Source organism: Stomoxys calcitrans, chromosome 5, assembly GCF_963082655.1.
Source record: "Stomoxys calcitrans chromosome 5, idStoCalc2.1, whole genome shotgun sequence".
Lineage (NCBI taxonomy): Eukaryota > Metazoa > Arthropoda > Insecta > Diptera > Muscidae > Stomoxys > Stomoxys calcitrans.
This window is the reverse complement of record NC_081556.1, coordinates 92,029,013-92,049,823: the sequence shown is the minus strand read 5'-3', so window position 1 is coordinate 92,049,823 and position 20,811 is coordinate 92,029,013. Positions and strand designations below refer to the sequence as shown.

General features: G+C 41.2%; 1 protein-coding gene across 1 annotated transcript; it reads right to left on the bottom strand.

Moving 5' to 3' along the window:
* Window positions 1–10,939: 10,939 nt before the first annotated feature.
* Window positions 10,940–20,561, bottom strand: LOC131997956 (putative uncharacterized protein DDB_G0286901). The gene is made up of 3 exons (XM_059369856.1): window positions 20,386–20,561; window positions 16,273–16,517; window positions 10,940–11,142 (listed from the first exon to the last, which is right to left on the bottom strand). The coding sequence occupies exons 1-3, from the start codon at window positions 20,559–20,561 to the stop codon at window positions 10,940–10,942; spliced, it is 624 nt and encodes a 207-aa protein (XP_059225839.1).
* Window positions 20,562–20,811: the final 250 nt, after the last annotated feature.

Genomic DNA, 20,811 nt, shown 5'->3' with positions numbered 1-20,811 from the left:
TTTTTCTTCTTCAGCAATTTAGCAATGTTATGCTCTTCGGGAGATCTGATTCTTTTTCCACCTCCCGCAGAATTGCTTGGAATGTCAGTTCTATCTCCTCCAGCATCCTCCACTTTCGCCAGATTGCGCTGCCGGTACATACTCCTCTGTCTCCTTCGTTGTGCACCGGGCAGCTTTCTCGGTCTGTTTGTGAGCTTAGCAAAGCCATCGCTCACTTCTGCCGTCATCCCGCTGCCCTCATCTCTCGATTCGGCTGCGGTGAGTGTCTCATTAACACCGTCGCTGTCTGAATCTGATAATTTTTCTTTCTTTTTAACCATGGGACCGTTAGAACAAGAATATAAATATTTTTAATCTTTTTTTTACCAATGTATATCCCGGCGAGACCATCAGGAAAAAAATTTTTCAGCGGTGGTTTTCCCCTCCTAATGCTGGCAACATTTCTGAGGTACTATGCCATGTAAAACTTATCTCCAAAGAGGTTTCGCACTGCGACACGCCGTTCGGACTCGGCTATAAAAAGGAGGACCCTTATCATTGAGCTTAAACTTGAATCGAACTGCACTCATTGATATGTGAGAAGTTTGCCCCTGTTTCTTAGTGGAATGTTCATGGGCAAAATTTGCAATTTTATTTAGTTAGGATGCGTAGCAGTTGTGAAGCAATACAAAAGCAATACCGTATGGTATGGATCATGTATATCATTCTGAATACCATACGGTATTGCTTTTTGGTATTAATTCATGGTGCCATTGAAGCCACACGGTATTGCTTTTCTTTCTTTCGGTATACGAAACACTTTCACAGAAAGTGTTTCTTTCGAATTTTTGAAACAATCTGGTTCAAATGGCGGTTTTTACATTCATAAAAACGGGAATTGTTGTGGTTTCTTTCGCCTCCATGATCTGGAGATGAGTTTGCAAAATATTGATATCGAATTAGAATAAAGGCCTGTTTCGAAATATTTCAAAATGAGGATTTGCCAAGAAAAGAATACAGTACACTGCAAAGGCCAAGGAGTACAAATGTAATCGCCCTGCCTATAGCACATTCATTATGGAGACACCCTCGAGGCCGGTTGATTCGATTTGAAATGGAAGTGGAATATGTTGTAAGTCAAGACCACATGTGTCTGCCATGTTATTTGTCATCGCATGACAATTTTATTGGTGGTTTTTAAATAAAGCAACACCCCATCTTCTGCCAAAGAATATACAACAAAACCCAAAAAAAAAACAAAAACAACCAGTCAGTCGGACCACTCAAATATGATGATGACGTCGTCGATGACTGCGTTAGCATTTGCCCACTACAAGGGTCGGTCCGTCGGAGCGGCATACATATTCGAATGGATGTATTGGATTGGACGGACAGTCCGACAGCCAGTCAGCAAACGCAAGAGACAGACATTTGCATTTCAATATTTGTTAGTTTCACATGAAAATGTTGAAGGTTTGCCAAGCGCTAAGGCTGTAAAGCAAAAAAATGCAACATAACAAAAAACCAAACTCGACTCAAAAACCATTTTACGGGTAAGTCAATACACGGAGCTCTTTAGGTCTCTGAGACCAATACAACACGAAGTAAAGCATTTGCCATTATTGCCAGACCTGCATTCTCCCTTCTCTTTCCCCTGTTTGCCTGTCAAGGTTTCATTCTAGGTACGGCAGGGTGCATACGAGTACATGCAAATTTTATTTGCCAACTTTATAGAGGCAAAGCAAAGAAAACACCAAGCATGTCTGCCTACATTGTGGAATGAATTCATTCGAAATGTTTGACCAGAATGTCTTTTCTCCTTCTCGTTTGTTCCCATTACCACCAACACTTTGTTTATTTGCACAGTGTTTGCAAGCCTTAAACATAAATTGGCTGCAGGGCAACTTAAGCAAAATTTCAATTCTGCCCACGAATAACCCATTAAGGAGCAATAAGTGTAGATCCATTCAAGATTAATTATAAGGGAACTCTTGTTTATAGCCGAGTACGTACGGGAGCCACAAAGCGACATCACTTAGTAAAAGATTTAACATGGCAGCATTAAATTTGAAATGACCACATTTGACTAGGCTAGGATTCAAGACCTTCATTGGCGTGAATTCGTCCATAAACGAAATATACGAAACATGGGACTCGTATCTAAGATATCTGCAAAAGGAATCATTTTGGCGGTTAAAAACCTAAGTCATGCTCATACATAAAGCACACGGTGCTGCTTTAAGGACTATTTGACATGTAAATATCCACAAATCAAGCACGGCGATGTCAAATAAAGTGTATCAACACACAGATGTTATCAGATCAGCCACAAATGTTTATAAATCAATAACAGTTTCTTATAGGCAAACATCCTAATATTGGAACATCAGACAGTGCAGGGACGGCAGACTCAATACAGGCCAACGAACAAGGACCCGATGATGGAACCATTACCGACTTTTTCAAGATCCGGAAGACTAGAATAGGCAAAGATCCTAATGTTAAATCAGCAAGGAAGATCAAAAGTCGGGCGGTGCCGACTATAGAATACCCTACACCTACCTTATAAAAACAATGTGGGAGCTACACCCAATTCTGAACCAATTTTGATGGACCTTGGCGGATCTTTTCAGATAGATTATTAAACAATCCGTATCAAATTTCGAGCAAATATATTCAAACTGTAACAAGTAAAAGTGTGCTAAGTTCGGCCGGGCCGAATCTTATATACCCTCCACCATGGATCGCATTTGTCGAGTTTTTTTCCCTGTATCTCTTGATATGACTTCCAACAATTGTGCCAAATATGGTTCAAATCGGTCTATAACCTGATATAGCTGCCATTTGGGATTTTGACTTCTTGAGCCTCAAGAAGGCCTAATTATTATCCGATTTGGCTGAAATTATGTACAACGGCTTTTGTCATGACCTTAAACATACGTGTTAAATATGGTCTGAATCGGTCTTTAGCCTGATACAGCCTCCCTATAAACCGATCTCCCTATTTTACTTCTTGAGCCCCTAAAAGCGTGCTAAGTTCGGCCGGGCCGAATCTTATATACCCTCCACCATGGATCGCATTCGTCCAGTTCTTTCCCTGTATCTCTTTTTAGATAAACAAAGAATAAAAGAAAAGAACTGCTTTGCTAATTGAATTGAATGTTGGAGACCACAGTAGAAGTATATGGGTACAATTTCAGCCAAATCGAATAAGGGCTGAATCAGGCTAAAGACCGATTCAGACCATATTTAACACGTATGTTTGAGGTCATGACAAAAGCCGTTGTACAAAATTTCAGCCAAATCGGATAATAATTAGGCCTTCTTGAGGCTCAAGAAGTCAAAATCCCAAATCGGTTTAAATGGCAGCTATATCAGGTTATAGACCGATTTGAACCATATTTGGCACAATTGTTGGAAGTCATAACAAAACAACTCAAGCAAAATTTAGCCAAATCGGATAGGAATTGCGCCCTCTAGAGGGTGAAAAAGTCCATATTCAAGATAGGTTTATATGACAGCTTTATCAGATTATGAACCGATTTAGACCATAAACAGTTATTGGAAGCCATAACGAAACACGTCATGCTAAATTTCAGCCAAATCGGATAGGAATTGCGCCCTGTAGAGGCTCAAGAAGTCAAGACCCCAGATCGATTTATATGACAGCTATATTTGGTTATGGACCGATTTGAACTATTCTTAACACAGTTGTTGGAAGTGATAACAAAACAGGTCATGCAATATTTCAGCCCAATCGGATAGGAATTGCTCCATGTAGAGGCTCAAGAAGTTTTATATGGCAACTATATCAGGTTATGGATCGATTTGAACTATTCTTAGCACAATTGTTGTAAGTCATAACAAAACACCACATGCAAAATTTCAGCCAAATCGGATAGGAATTGCGTCCTCTAGAGGCTCAAGAAGTCAAGACCCCAGATCGGTTTATATGACAGCTATATCATGTTATGGACCGATTTGAACCATACTCAACACAGTTGTTGGAAATCATAACAAAACACCTCATGCAAACTTTCCGCCAAACCGGATAAGAATTGCGTCTTCTAGTGGCTCAAGAAGTCAAGTTCCCAGATCAGTTTATATGGCAGCTATATCAAAACATGGACCCATTCACAATTCCACCCAACCAACACTAATAAAAAGTTTTTGTGCAAAATTTCAAGCGGATAGCTTTGCTCCTTCGAAAGTTAGCGTGCTTTCGACAGACAGACGGACGGAAAGACGGACGGACGGACGGACGAACAGACGAACGGACGGACGGACAGACGGACGGACAGACAGACGGACGGACGAACAGACGAACGGACGGACATGGCTAGATCGACTTAAAATGTCATGACGATCAAGAATATATATACTTTATGAAGTCTTAGACGAATATTTCGAGGAGTTACAAACAGAATGACGAAATTAGTATACCCCCATCCTATGGTGGAAGGTATAATAACTACGGTTCACAAATTACAACACCATTGCAAATTACTCAAAATCTGACGAACATATATATGGGAGCTTTATCTACTTCTAAACCGATTTCGAGCAAACTTCTCCGATAATGTGGTAGTCGTCGAGGAAAGAGTTGTGTAAAATGTTGGCAAGATTGGTAAAAAAATGCGCTTGCAGTGGCTCTTGGAGTTAAAATGGGGCGATTTACATATATGGCAGCTATATCTACATCTCTGCCTGCCTTTCTATAAAATTCATCAGTAATGCTCCTTTTATGAGCTCAATAATCCATATCGGGCCTATAGGGCAGATATATCCAAATATGGTCCGATCTGGACGATATTCGACAAAAAGGTTTAGAGGGGAACCAAAACACACTGTTTCAAATTTCATCCAAATCGAATAAAAAATGTTTCTTTTATGGGCTCAATACTTTATATCGTCAGGTCGGTCTATATGGCAGCTATATCCAAATATGGTCTGAACTTGACGATATTCAACAAAAAGCTTAAGAGGGGTATCAGAACTCGCTGTGCCAAATTTTATTGAAATCGGATGAAAAAAGCTCCTTTTATAGGCTCATTACACTATGTCGGGAGATCGGTCTATATGGCAGCTATATCTAAATATGGTCCGATCTGGACCACATTTGACAGGAATGGGTATGGGTCTACCAGAACACACTGTGTCAAATTTCGTCGAATTCCGGTATAAAATGGATCTTTTATGGCTTCATTTCCATATATCGGGATATCGGGCGGTCGGTCTAAGGGCAACTATATCCAGATATAGTCCGTTCTAAACCACACTCCACAGAAATGGGTAAGGGCCTACCAGAACTCAATGTGCCAAATTTCATCGAAATCGGATGAAAAATTACCAATTTATTGAATCAAGACTTTAAGTCTGGAGATCGGTCTATATAGAGGCTATATGTAACTAAAATCTAAGTTTATGAGATCAGGTTTATATACAAAGAATACGAAATCATCAAAAATTGTTTGGAAAATATTTTTATACCCAAAATATCTGTAAAACTATAAATACCGAGTTTTTGGGTATAATTGGATAAATACCCGGGTATTTACCCAATTTACCAGGTAAATACACTTTGGTTATTTACCCATCGCCCATCTCTAGCCATGGTGGTCCCAACATAAATGATGAGCTAATTAGTGTACACCTTAAGATGTAAGTTTCGGCACGGCAGAACTTAATGGGTTTCTATACTCTCCACCATAGGGATGGGGGTATACTAATTTCGTCATTCTGTTTGCAACTCCTCGAAATATTCGTCTTAGACCCCCCAAAGTATATAATCTTGATCCTCATGACATTTTAAGCCGATCTAGCCACGTCCGTCCGTCCGTCTGTCTGTCGAAAGCACGCTAACTTTCGATGGAGTAAAGCTTGCCGATTGTAATTTAGCACAAATAATTTTTTGTGTAGGTCGGTTGGGATTTTAAATTGGCCATATCGGTCCATGTTTTGATATAGCTGCCGTATAAACCGATCTTGGAGCTTGACTTTTTGAGCCACTAGATGGCGAAATTTTTTTCGATTTGGCTGAAATTTTGCATGATGTGTTTTTATGATTTCCAACGATTGTGCTAGGTAAGGTTGAAATCGGTCCATAACCTGATATAGCTGTCATATAAACCTATCTGGGGTCTTGACTTCTTGAGCCTCTAGAGGGTTCAATTCCCATTCGATTTGACTGATATTTTGCACGCGGTGTTCCGGTATTACTTCCAACAACTGTGCTAAGTATGGTTGAAATCGGTCCATGTTTTGATATAGCGGCATATTGGATGCCACCGTAGGGCAGAGGATAGCATGTCCGCCTATGACGCTGAACGCCTGGGTTCGAATCCTGGCGAGACCATCAGAAAAAAATTTCAGCGGTGGTTTTCCCCTCCTAATGCTGCCAGATCGGCTGCCATATAAACCGATCTGGCATATTAACTTCTTGAGCCTGTAGAGGGCGCAATTCTCATCCGATTTGACAGAAATTTTGTACAAGGGCTTCTCTCATGACCTGCAACATACGTGTCTAATATGGTGTGAATCGATAGCTTGATACAGCTCCCATATAAACCTATCTCCCGATTTAGCTTCTTGAGCCCCTACAAGGCGCAATTCTTATCCGAATGAACTGAAATATTACACAATGACTTCTACAATTTTCAGCATTCATTTATGGTCCGAATCGGACTATAACTTGATATAGCTCCAATAGCATAACAGTTTTTATTCAATATTCTTTGTTTGCCTTAAAAGAGATACCGCTCATAGAACTCGAGAAATGCTATCCATGGTGGAGGGTATATAAGATTCGGCCCGGCCGAATTTAACACGCTTTTACTTGTTATTTGATCCAATTTTCTTTCGTTTGGAAAACACTGTATTTGCAATATCGCTTCTCGCTTTCCTGGCAATTTTCCCAAACATTGTTTTTGTTGTGGTTTAATTCCTTTCCAACGATATTTTGATGGTTGATTGCACAAACCACTAAACGAAATGAACGAAACCGCAAGTTGATGGACAGTTTGAGGTTTCGGTGTGGCAAATGTGGTTACTCCACTCTTTTCTCCCTGCACTCGATATTTATGTGCTCTGGATGGTCATACATTTCTCTGGTGATGTAAATAGCATGATATTCCCTAAAATCCTTAAGGGGAATCTAATGCTAAGAGGATGTAAAATAAATTTCAAAATATATTCTTAAAAAAAATGTTGTTGTGTTTTGCATTGAAACCGTATATAAAAAAGCTTAAAATAAACAAGTTATAGTCCGATTCGGACCATAAATGAATGCTGAACAATGTGAAGTCATTTTGTAATATCTCAGTCCATTCGGATAGGAATTGCGCCTTGTAGGGGCTCAAGAAGCAAAATCGGGAGATCGGTTTATATGGGACCTGTATCAAGCTATTGATCGATTCAGACCATATTAGACACGTATGTTGAAGGTCTTGAGACAAGCCGTTGTACAAAATTTCTTCCAAATCGGATGACAATTGCTTCCTCTAAAGGCTCAAGAAGTCAAGATCCCAGATCGGTTTATATGGCAGCTATATCAGGTAATGTACCGATTTGCGCCAAACATAGCACAGTTATTGATAGTCATAACAAAACACCTTATGCAAAATTTCAGCCAAATCGGATGAGAATTGCGCGCTCTATGTGCTCAAGAAGTTAAGATTCAAGATCGTTTTATGACAGCTATATGAGATTATGGACGGATTTGAATCATACTTAATATGGTTCAAAAAAACTCAAAAAACTTATATGTTTTCAAAAAAATGATGAAATGTTAGTGGTAGCTGAGTTGGTCGAGAGCTTGACTAACTTCAACAGTGGTCTTGGGTTCGATTCTCATTACAGACTTCGGTCTGTAGCTAAGGTGGTATCACAATGGCCAACAACTGTCTGATTTCAGATGTACACTATAGCCGAGCCTATCCTAAGTACTTTATTTACCTGACTGACAGTCATATATCTTTCATATATTCCTTTAGGTTAACAGTCCTTTTCTTTTTTGTTTCCTGCCCATGGCTTTATTTCATTTTCTCGCTTTTCTTCATAACATATTCATGAATAGTCTAGGCAAGAGTGTTGTTTTACATAACATTTGAAATAGGAGGTGTTTTTTGTCCAAGAATTTTCACATTGCATGTCAGAATGTTGCAGGCGTGCATAAAAACCCCAGGCAGGCATTTCACATCCTTACAATGATGGCTGAAACTATTACCACGCGACCAGGCCATACCTTCTTTTTATAGAAAAAAAAACCTACAAGAGCTCCAAGCCCCATATGTCTGTCTGAATTCCCACAACAAATGCATTGCAAATATTTGAATAATTACTTTGTTTAATTAAATAAAGGTGTTTTTTTATTTAAAACCACCAACCGAAAATATGGTGCACAAAAACTATATTCAGGAAACTGTCAAGAGAACATTGCCATATAAATGAAAATAAAATGAATACACATACAGATCTTCTTTAAATTTGACAAAAAGGTTCATTCATATACCAACTAACTAATTCCCATGAACATTCTATTAAAGAACAGGGAATACTTCTCTCATATCAATGAGTGCACTCCGGGCCGAATCTTATATACCCTTCACCATGGATCGCATTTGTCGAGTTGTTTTTCCGGCATCTCTTCTTAGGCAAACAAAAAAAGATAACAGAAAAGATTTGCTCTGCTATTAGAGCGATATCAAGATATGATCCGGTTTGGATCACATTTAAACTATATGTCGGAGGCCTGTGTAAAATGTCAGCCAATTCGAATAAGAATTGCGCCCTTTGGGGCTCAAGAAGTAAAACAGAGAGATCGATTTATATGGGAGCCGTATCAGGCTATAGATTGATTCAGACCATAATAAACACGTATATTGATGAACATGAGAAGATCCGTCGTATCCGTTTCAGGCAAATCGGATAATAATTGTGACCTCTAGAGGCTCAAGAAGTCAAGATACAAGATCGGTATATATGGCAGCTATATCAGGTTATGAACCGATTTGAACCTTATTTGACACAGTTGTTGAAAGTAAGAATAAAATCCGTCTTGCAAAATTTCAGCCAAATCGGATAGGAATTGCGCCCTCTAAAAGCTCAAGAAGTTAAGTCCCCAGATCTGTTTATATGACAGCTATATCAGGTTATGGACCGATTTGAACCATACTTGGCACATCAAAATAAAATACTACGTTCAAAATTTCATTCCAATCGGATAAGAATTGCGCACTCTAGAGGCTCAAGAAGTCAAGACCCAATATCGGTTTATATGGCAGCTATATCAGGTTATGAACCGATTTGAACCTTATTTGAGACAGTTGTTGAAAGTAAGAATAAAATACGTCATGCAAAATTTCAGCCAAATAGGATAAGAATTGCGCCCTCTAGAGGCTCAAGAAGTCAAGACCCAAGATCGGTTTATATGACAGCTATATCAGGTTATGGACCGATTTAGACTATTCTTAGCACAGTTGTTGAAAGTCATAACAATACATTTCTTGCAAAATTTCAGCCAAATCGGATAATAATTGCGTCCCCTATAGGCTCAAGAAGTCAAGACCCCAGATCGGCTTATATGGCAGCTATATCAGGTTATAGACCAATTTCAACCATTCTTAATACAGTTGTTGGAAGTCATAACAAAACACGTCATGCAATATTTCAGCCAAATCGGATAGGAATTGCTCCCTGTAGAGGCTCAAGAAGTCAAGACCCCAGATCGGTTTATATGGCAGCTATATCAGGTTATGGACCGATTTGAACCATACTCAGCACAGTTGTTGGATATCATAACAAAACACGTCGTGCAAAAATTCATCCCAATCGGATAAGAATTGCGCACTCTAGTAGCTCAAGAAGTCAAGACCCCATATCGGTTTATATGGCAGCTATATCAGGTTATGGACCGATTTGAACCATTCTTAATACAGTTGTTGGAAGTCATAACAAAACACGTCATGCAATATTTCATCCAAATCGGATAGGAATTGCTCCCTGTAGAGGCTCAAGAAGTAAAGATCCCAAATCGGTTTATATGGCAGCTTTATCAAAACGTGGACCGATATAGCCCATTTACAATCCCAACCGACCTACACTAATAAAAAGTATTTTTGCAAAATTTCAAGCGGCTAGCTTTACTCCTTCGTAAGTTTGCGTGCGTTCGAAAGACAGACGGACGGACAGACGGTCGGACATGGCTGGTTCGACTTAAAATGTCATGACGATCAAGAATATATATACCTAATGGGGTTTTGGAGGAATATTTCGAAGAGTGACGAACAGAATGACGAAATTGGTATATCCATATCCTATGGTGGAGGGTATAAAAATGTGAAAAATACCCATATGTTTCTTCTTCAATTTCTATATCCTCAATCACTAACATGGGGCTTGGAAAAAATAAATCCCTCAGCCCTTTTAAAACGTACCAAAATCGATGTCACATAACCCTCCATACCATCTCCCCTCCGGTGAGAACAAATGATTTTAAATTCTTTAAAAAAAAAATCCCTTGAATTACCTACAGCATGAAGTCCGAATCGAAGTTCTACAACAGCACTCCAAATAGAGTCAAGCGTACTTCCATAGCAATTTTAAATGTGCCGACAAATCGTGAATTCGAATCTCGATTTCAAAAAGCAATGACGCTTGTTCGCCCATCCACTCGTTCAGTCATTTTCTCCTATACATTTATGCAGACCAGGGTGTGGGGGTGGGTGAGAAGATCCTAAAAAAAAAAAGGAAAATCGCATTGAAAAATCGCCTAGCTTTTGTTGCTGTTCGAATCTGCAGTTTTCAAGAGTTTTGCTTGGTGTTAAGATTGGCGTGATTGATGTGAATTGTCTGAATGTGAACGTGGATGGTTGGTTGGTTGTTGGGTCCATTGCGGATGAGGTGTACACAATGCCATGTTTGGCTTTCAATCGTATGCATAGCCCCCCACAATACAGCATCCCTAGCTAATGTCTGCGGCACTTGAAACCAATAGGAATGGGTACATGGGCTCCATCATGGTACATGAGTTCAAAACATTATTAATGGTCTCGTTTGCCATGTTTTCATTGTTGTTGGAGTTGTCAGTGGTGCTGATGGTGGTGGTGGTGGTGTTGGTGGCGGTGGAGATCACGTTGGTGGAGTTGGTGCTCATTCGTTCCTTGGCTGTTATCAGAACATCAGCAATTCAATGCGAATGGAATAATCGAAAGCTTTTGTTCCGCTTTATGCGCCATGCGAACTTAACATCTACTCAGGCACAGTGGGCGGTGCGACATCTTTTACACGGAATTATAAACTCTCCGGAAGAAAGAGTGACTGCATTTGTCACCAGAAGACAATGTTCAGCTTGTATGCAAAACCCCGCGAAAATCCTGAAATGTTTAAATATCTCAAACATTTCCGCAGCTCCAACAGGGTAATTATACTGTGGAATAATTTCTGGATCTTAATCTGGACAGTAAAAAATTCCAAGTTATGAAGCAGGGCAATACCCTAAAAGAATTTAGAGTTGTCAAGCCAAACATATTGCGATCCTTTATTCAAAACATTAACCGAAGACGATGAGGGCCAGGCCGCCTGACATTTGGCCCCAAGATTCATACTCTGCTTTTAAATAGTTTTAATTTAAATTCCAAATTTTAGCCAAATCGATAATCAACCAATAATTGAGCTCTCTAGGGACTCAAGAAGTCTTATCTGGAGATCTGCCTTAAAACTGTGTCTAAACTTTGACAAAACATCCGTAAGGTTTAATATCAACATTTTCAGACGGGAAGTACAATACGTTAATATAACCCCATCCTTTGGTGGAGGGCATGGATGTAGCAAGGGGCGTGACTATCGCGCCTGAGCCAATCCTGGCAACGTCCCTGGTAGAGGATATATAAAGCTTAGCAATGCATTAGGCTACAAATTAAAGTGAATGCATCTACCAGTTTTAGCCGCTACAAAACTCCAGAGATCATGCTTCCCAGATTAAGTGACGTCCTGTTTCGCGAAAAGCTTGACCATATACTCTGTAATCCACACCACCAGCCCAATCCTACAAAGAAGCTTGATAAGGGGAGGGCTCTCTGCAACTGTAGCTCTACCTTATTCATAACTGGCCAGCTAGTCCGCTGTCTCGTTCCCCATTAGGGCAGATGGCCCAAGACCCAGCAGAGCCTTGCAACCTTCCCCATAGTTCGCAAAAGCTCATTGCATTTTCTAAACAGACTCGACCATAGCCACTGGCATTGGACTCTCACAATATACGGACTCTCCACGTATATTGTGACACTTCAATCGGGCAGCCGCTTCTTCATAGAAATCGTCCCCAGTGCCTTCAGGACTGCGAAGACCTCTACCTGAACGATGGAACACCCGTCCAGAAGCGTATATGATACCCTGTTTCAAAGAAACGCAATACCCCCGGGTTCCCCCATCTAATTTAGACCCAGCCGTGTATAAAGAAGATATCTGAAAAGGTGGAGTATTCGCAGCCCAGAGATTTTTTTTTTTCGAATAAACGACGTCTTATCCGTCTGCAAGGAAGAATCCCCCTGGTAAATAATCCGTCGCGCCACATAAAGCATATCACCACTCAAAATCGCCATTCCACTGCGGAATACAAGTTTGAGGGGCGCCATATTACAAACTCCTTTAGTCTTAGGGCGATTATGCCACATACCCAAAATACAGCTACTCAGGATCAAGCATGGCATTCAGCACCTCTCTCATAGCATTATAGGTCAGGTACCCAGTTACTTCTCAATCATGCTGAAGAGGGCTAGTCCCTAGACCGATACTAAACCAGACATCCATAGGTTGGAGTCGGCTGCTGTTCCCAGTCCGCAGCCTTAGCCTCCATCTGCTTCCTATCAAGTTGCAACAGTTTTACCTTCGTTTCCTCGTTTTACCTTCTTGAGCTTAATCTCTGGTCAAGAACCACGCCCAGAAACTTTGCCTCCACATAAAAAGACAGTTCCACCCAAACCTGAACAGGGCCACTGAAAACACTTAGCTTTCACTCCCTAAAGAAAATTATCAACTCAGCCTTTCTGGGGTTAATCCCAAGCTCGATGGCTTTCGCCCATCTAGACAGCTTTCTAAAAGCTCCCTGAACAAGGTCCCTATTAGTAGAGAAGGTCGATTCATATCATCCAACATGATGACGACGTCATCCACTTTAGCAAAACCTTTATCCTCTTCTTCTTGAAAGACCTGAGAATCCAATTGATAACCAGAAGTTGCAAAAGTGGGATTAAAACTCCTCCTTCCGGGCTTCCTCCAGTTACAAACTTTCTTATCGAGAGTAGATTGCATTCAGTTCCGATTTAACCCTTTCGTCACAGTTTCATCTCCAGCTTAATCTCTGGTCAAGAACCACGCCCAGGAACTTGGCCTCTGGAGAAAACGGCAACTCTATCCGATCTTTTTCAGCTTTCTTCTCCAGGTGGATAGTAGACACTTAGTCTTTCTGGGGTTTTACCAAGCCCGTTGGCTCCAGATAGCTTCGTAGAAGCTCCCTATACGAGATTCCCACCATCGGCGTTAGCAAAAACCTTCACTCTCCTTTTCGATGGTCCTTTGAATTCCATTGGTAACCAGAAGCCTCAAAAGAAGGAATAAAACCCCTCTCACCCACTATGATGATGACGTCAACCGCGTTTGCTATGACCTTCACCCTCACTTTCTCGAATGACCTGTGAATTCCATTGATAACCAGAAGCCACAAAAGAGGAAATTGAACCTCTTTCGGAGTTTCTCAAGTTAAGAGCTTTCTTAACGAGAGTAGAGCGAATTCAGTTCCCTTTTGACTCTTATCTGGACGTTTATTCTTCAGCTTTACATCTGGTCTAGAACCATGCCAGAACTTGGCCTCTGGAGATGCGGCAGCTATATCCCATCTCTCTCAACTTTCGCCTGCAGGTGAATAGTACCCATTCAGTCTTTCTGGGGTTAATGCCAAACCCTTTGGGTTTCGTCCATCCAGACAGCTTCCTAAAAACTCCCTGAACGAGGTTCCAATCATAATCATAACGTCATCGGCGTTAGCTAAACCCTTCATCCTCTCCTTCTTCCTTCTTGAAAGACTTGAGAATCCCATTTGTAGCTACAAAAGAGGGAATAAAACCTCTCCTGCCGGAGTTCCTCTAGTAACTATAATCCCGTCATTCAGCATCGTATCTAACAAAACGCCATATGTTTTTTTACATTTTTAGTCAAGGAGGCCGCCAAAGTGAAGTCAGCTCGGTTTCCCCGCCTAAGGAATGAAAATCTCCCCAACCCAGTCAGCGAGCCTTTAAAGCGGCCGGTAGACCAGCAAAACTCAGCTCCCAAACCTGTAGGGTTCAAACAAATTCACCGCTCAGACTACCTTTCCTTGTGTTATAGTGTCCTCAATCAATTGCAGTGACTCGGCAATATATATACCCGGGTACATCGACACCATCCAGGTACATCGATCCTCCTACAAAGTCTTTACACCCAGGGAAGTGCGTTGCAGCCGTTGCACTTGAGCGTAACACAGATAGACTCCGACCAAGTTCCGTATCCCTTCTAGCACCCTTAGAGAGCGCCCTGTGCTACCTATAGAATTCGTTCGGTCTGGCCCAGATATGTGACATTTCGTTAACCCTCTCGAAGCCACCGTGGTGAAGAAATAAGCATATCCTCCTACGTCACATTATGAATTGCACGGTCAATCGACCGACCCTTAGTATATGAATGCTGAGCACCATATCAGTGAAGGATCCTAATACAAGAGTCAAATGGTCTCTCCAGGGCTTTAAAGATGGAGAATGAAAAACTGATTGACCTTAGGCTGGGGAATGCTCGGTTTCCCCGCCTTCGGAATGAAAACCTTTCCAACCCACTCAGCAGGCCATCCAGCCGGCCGGCGGACCTACAAAACGCAACTTCTAAAAATAGCCTGAAGGAGACGTACGGCAAACGATCCTGCCCTTTACAACATAGTGGGCAGTACACCATTCGGTCCCGTCGACTTGTAGTATTCGAACGAATTCTTCCTTTCCTCAACCAAATGCAGTGACTCGGCAATGGGTTGTGTCAGAGGGATATCGATATAACCCGTATACATCGACCATCCGACCAAGTCTGAGCACTCAGGAAAGTTCATTGCAGCCATTAACTCGAGCGTATCAAAGCTAGACTCCGTGCAAGATTCGTCGACAAAGAGACCTCGGCTTCATTCACTGCCTGCAATACCCTATCTCACATCGCTATGAGGTTCACATCTCACCCATCAATTCCTTAACATGTGGCTTATCCAGTTTCTGGGACATAGTCCTCAGGTACTGTACGAAGAATTGGATAAACCCCCTCAATGTCAATAAACACTGCCAATGTGTACGTTTTTGGATTGAAGGACTCCTCAATCCCACCACGTATGGGCAATCCCCACTGACCTACCTTTAACATAGATGTGCTGTTTGTACTTGAGCAACTCCCTTAGCATCCATCCCACTCCTTACCATAATATCCACTTTACGCTTCATTTAGTAGGTGTGGAGTAAGGTTAATAGGCTTAAGGTCTTAAAGCCCTATATCATCCAGAGTTCTGACCCTAGGATTTCAGTAAAACTTGTTAAGACTAAGCAAACAAAAAAATGTACCAGAATAGGCCCAGTTCAAATCGAACATCTATAAGCGATGCAGTAAACCCATCACCCAACTTGTATAGTGCGAGGATCACGTTTAGCTAGTTTCTGAAGCACATTACAGCCGTTATAACTAAGTTTTTATCCAACTGATATGAAATAATATGGATCTCTAGGATTTGATTTCATTACTCTGACTTCTTAAGCCTATGAAAATGAGCAAGCCATCGAAATTTGCGCACAGTCGCATATATCTCCTCCACTGTGCATCACAATCAGCTCCATCATTATTGGCGCAGATTCGAGTGAGCATTGCAGCTGCATCAAATAAAACCAAAACCGCCAAAAATGGCGTCAGGGCCCACAAAACATCATGCTGTGCTTCAAGTTCATTCGTAGTTGTTGCCCGATGTGGAGATAGCTGATGCGGATGCTGCTGCATCAACTCCCTCCAATGGTGCTCACATTATGGGTCTAGCTGTGTTGACGCTGATTTGTTTTCAGTTTCTGCGATTTCAGTTCTCCTACATCGCCTCATTCGTCCGCTCAAGCGTCTGCTGGAATAAATGTCTGCCAAACTCAATCCCTCTGTGTGAGGAGGGGATTTAAAGCATTATTGGTGTTTTATCGTTTTTTGAAAATCTTTGCACGTTTTGTTGCAATTTTTTGTTTTGCCATAGCGTTTTGATACTTGTGATGTTGCTGTTGTTGTTGCTGTTGCTTGAGTAGTTGTCAGTGTCAGTGTTTGGACCATGTTTTAATACCTGGTTGGCCCTTGAGCCTTGTTGGCATGTAACCTCGTTGGCCATGCCATGACTTGACTTATCTGAATGGAGGAGATGAATTGGTACGAATGTTCGATTGCGTGTACCCTGCCCGCATGTTTCCTCATCGATTGCTATGCGGTTGGCGATGTTGCCAATATGTGCATGTACACTTTAAAAGTCTTTAAAAGGAAGTATTATATAAAAAGTTTAAAAAAGGTATATCCAAATCCATGGAAGCAAACTCAATTCTGGAGACTTGATTATACTATGACAATATCGATATATATGAGTAAGGAGAGAAGCATTTCGAGAATACCAATATAGACTCAAATTTTGAATTGGGAAATTGGGTCTTTAAGGAGACACTTTTTTTCTATCAACCAACACGCAGGGGATGTCCCATATGAATGCAGTGCATTGCGTTGGCGAATGGAAATTAGAAATTGGAGGGGGAAAAAGGATGTAGTGTCTGCGAAAAGGATGTGGTGTTAGTCTTAAATCTCTGGATGTCATAGTGGGTGGAAAAAAGTCGATTCCACATACGAACGGTTAGGGCGAATAAGAATTCTCTCTGTAATGCATTGTCCAGTTCCGCTGGCCAGTCAATTACAAACGGGTGTGAGTTCCTGTTTAGTATCTCTGACAAACATCCTCACATTACAAATAAGACGACGAACACACACCATGAAAGTACCGATAGAACAGCGTTAAACAACCCACATTGCGACGATGTTCAATCAACACCATTGCTCTCCTCTGTACACGGTCCAGTAGCTCCAGGGATGATTTTGAAGCTCCAGCCCATATATGAAAGTTGTACTCCATTTTCGGCCTTATGAAAGTGGTTTAAATGTAAAGAAGATCAGAAGGAGTGAAGTAATTCTTACACCGTTTAAGGAAGCCTAAACACTTGAATGCTTCTTTCGACCCTTCAAATACATATTTAGGCCAAGGGTATTTTCAACGGTTCTATTATGACCAGAACATCAAAAGCTTCTGATTGCTAAACATTTATACCATTGATAGACACAGATGATAGTACACTACACTGAGTCTTCCGTGGGTTCGAATGAAATCTACTCGATTCATTCGAACCCACTCAGAAATGGCCAGCAAATCCTGACAGAGTGTATCGTCTATAATCCGCCTCTTGTCCTCAATCTCTCGAAGACTTGGCCTATGGCCGAATGAGTACGAATGACAGAGATTATTATCATCCTCAAATGGGTAGATCGGATTCGATATCTAACTCAACAGATCGTTGATGAAAATAAGAAAAAGAGAAGGAGAGAGAACAGAAGCCTGGGGTACATCTGCGGTCAATTTTTATACATTGGATGAGAACCCATCTATAACAACTCGTATAGTCCTATCTCTGAGAAAGCTCGAAATAAATCGAACGAAGCCATTACCGACACCAAATGCGACAAGCTTTGATAGTAGTGCACAGTGTCAGACTCTATCAAATTCCTTGGAAATATCCAGAGCCACAACCTAACTCTCACCAAATCCCATGAGGTCGCCCGTAGAGCGTTTTCTGCAAAACCCATACTGTCGCATAGAGCGCCATTAGACTCTAAATACCTTACAAGATGGAGATTAACCATGCTCTCCATAACCTTGGAGAGAGCGGAACATATCGCAACTGGCCGGTAAATCGCAGGGTTGTTCGCCTCACCTTTCTAACGCGCCGGGAAGACTCCCGCACGGTAGGCAAGGTTGAAAAGGTTGCGTAGTGGACCAGCAAGCGTCAAAAAACTCTTGCACAAGACAAGTGTTGATATGTCATCCGGTCCCGGGGATATATTAACGTCTAGATTCTCAAGAACCCTTTTAACTCCACGAGTTCGGAAAAATATCTGGGGCATGACGCCATACACATTTTCGATTGATTACTATCCGGCAGGGCAAAGTTCCCTGCAAATATATCAGCCAACAGTTAAGCCTTCTCAACCGGGTCAGTGAACGTTTGATCATCCTTAACAAGAGTTGGGATAGATGAAAAACTACCCTTTACCCTTTTCGCGAACAACCAAAAGCTCTTTCTTCCTCGTGTAGAAGCAAGCACTTTAGTACGTAGACGCTGTCCGTAAAGAAATTTTTCGCACCTAAGCACTTTGGCACACAAAAATCTTGCCGCAGTAGTTCAGTATTGGCATTTTTATGCAAGCGCCAGTTCCTGAATCCCTGCAAGTCTGGTAAAACCAACTTTTGTCGTCTGATTTAGCCGTTATAGTCTTAACTGGAATAAATGTCCTCATTCCATTTAAAATTATCCTCTCAATGATTTCAGCAGTAACATTCATATCTTCAACTAGAAAACATAATTTTCAATTAAAATGCTGAAAGAATCCATTGAGCTCAGTCCAACGTGCCGAAGTGCAGTAAATGTGTTCCAATTCCGATTTTAACCCAAAGGGAGTTAAATTCAGGATCCTGTAAGTCCAGCTGTTATCGTCTTTGGAACACTACATCATTACGTACATATATTACGAGGCCTCTGTGCGAAATAAAAAGAGACAGAGTGTGATACCCAGGGATGTGAAAACTCTGTGGATCTGAATCCTCACGCACCTGGGTCTCACAAAAAGCAGAAAAGAAATTCGCCCTCAACCCTCGTATATTGGCCGAAGTTCGCCAATGGAATAGTGGATCCACAAGCAAATGCAAATTTCTCCATAAACAGGAACAGGGGCAAACATCTCACATATCACTGATAGCCTATTCAAATTTAAGTTCAATGATAAGGGCCCCCTTTTTATAGCCGATACTGAACGGCGTGCCGCAGTGTGGCACGTTTTTGTGGGGAAACTTTCACATGACTGCCATAACAGATGGTATAATACCTCACCTGGATTCGAACCCAAGCGTTCAAGGTCATCGGCGAACATGTTAACCTCTTCACTACGGTGGCCTCCACATACAGCAGAAATAGCTGTCGAAAACGCTAATTATCTTCATGATCCTCAAGTTCAAATTTTTGCTCAATGATAAGGGACCCCCTTTTTATAGCCGATTCTGAACGGCGTCCCGCAGTGGAACGCGTCTTTTTGGAGAAACTTACAAGTCTACCACAACAAATGGTATGATACTTCACTAAACCAGGATTCGAACCCAAGCGTCCAGGGTCAACGGCGGACATGCTAACCTCTACGCAACGTTGGCCTCCACATGCAGCAGGAATAGCTGTAGAAAACGCTAATTGCCTTCATAACCCTCAAGAAATCAAATCTGGAGTTTGGTTCACATGAGGGCTTTATCTAGAATGACATATATGACACAGTTCTAGAATGGACTCATGCAGTCCAGTGTTGTGAATTATGGTTGCCCAAAAAGTAATTGCGGATTTTTTAAAAGAAAGTAAATGCATTTTTAATGAAACTTAGAATGAACTTTAATCAAATATACTTTTTTTACACTTTTTTTCTAAAGCAAGCTAAAAGTAACAGCTGATAACTGACAGAAGAAAGAATGCAATTACAGAGTCACAAGCCGTTGAAAAAATTTGTTAACGCCGACTATATGAAAAATCCGCAATTACTTTTTGGGCAACCCAATATATCGAAATCGAATGTTGAGATTGTTTAAGAGCGACCTAAACTCCAAAAGTCTACCTCTGCATAACCATTGACATGAATACTTTTGTTGCATCCCCACGCACATTCAATCTTTCGTTGTTCGTTTATCCATTCGTGCGTCTCCTTGGACTTTTATGGCTGACAGCCATTTGTTGAACATTTTGTTTGAATGCAGCCCCCAACTCCCCCGCTTATCAGCAGCGCATTACTTGTTGTTACCCTCCAACACCATCTTTCTTGGTAGTGACTATTGTATTGTACCCATGTAGACTACTGCTTCTGCTCCACGTTCAAGCAATGCACAGTGCCAGCGACTTGATCTCTACGTTTGAGGCGAATTTAGCGGCATATGTTTTGCACTCATTGCGTTTTTAACATCTCTTGAAGGCGTGGGAGCATTGGATGTGCGCAGACGTACACGATGGGTTACCCAACCAAATATGCATGGGGCATACATACCTGAGAGCACCAAGCGAAGCAATACCATATCCTAAGACGATACAACTTTTGATGTTGTTATTGTTGTGGTTATTGGAAAACATGCATGTATGTTGTATGGATACAATAGCGTTGTTGGGAATGGCGTTGTATATATAGCTGGTGTTGCCAGTGTTCATTGTTATGCAAGTCGCCATTTTTGTGTAATCTGTAGTTATGACTTTTTCCGTTTTTTTTTATGTCATCTCAACGTATGCTGTCAGCGATATCTTTGCATATTTCAACAAATAATTGATATTTGGGCAAAAAAATTATTGCAGGGATTATAATGAAATCAGAATGAAGTGGAATTTGTGACGTACGAAAAGTAACGGGTCTGGTTGGCTTTAATTTGAGATATCTATCTTTTACATCCAGTAAAAGTAGCCAACAGAGGGCGAAAAGCTA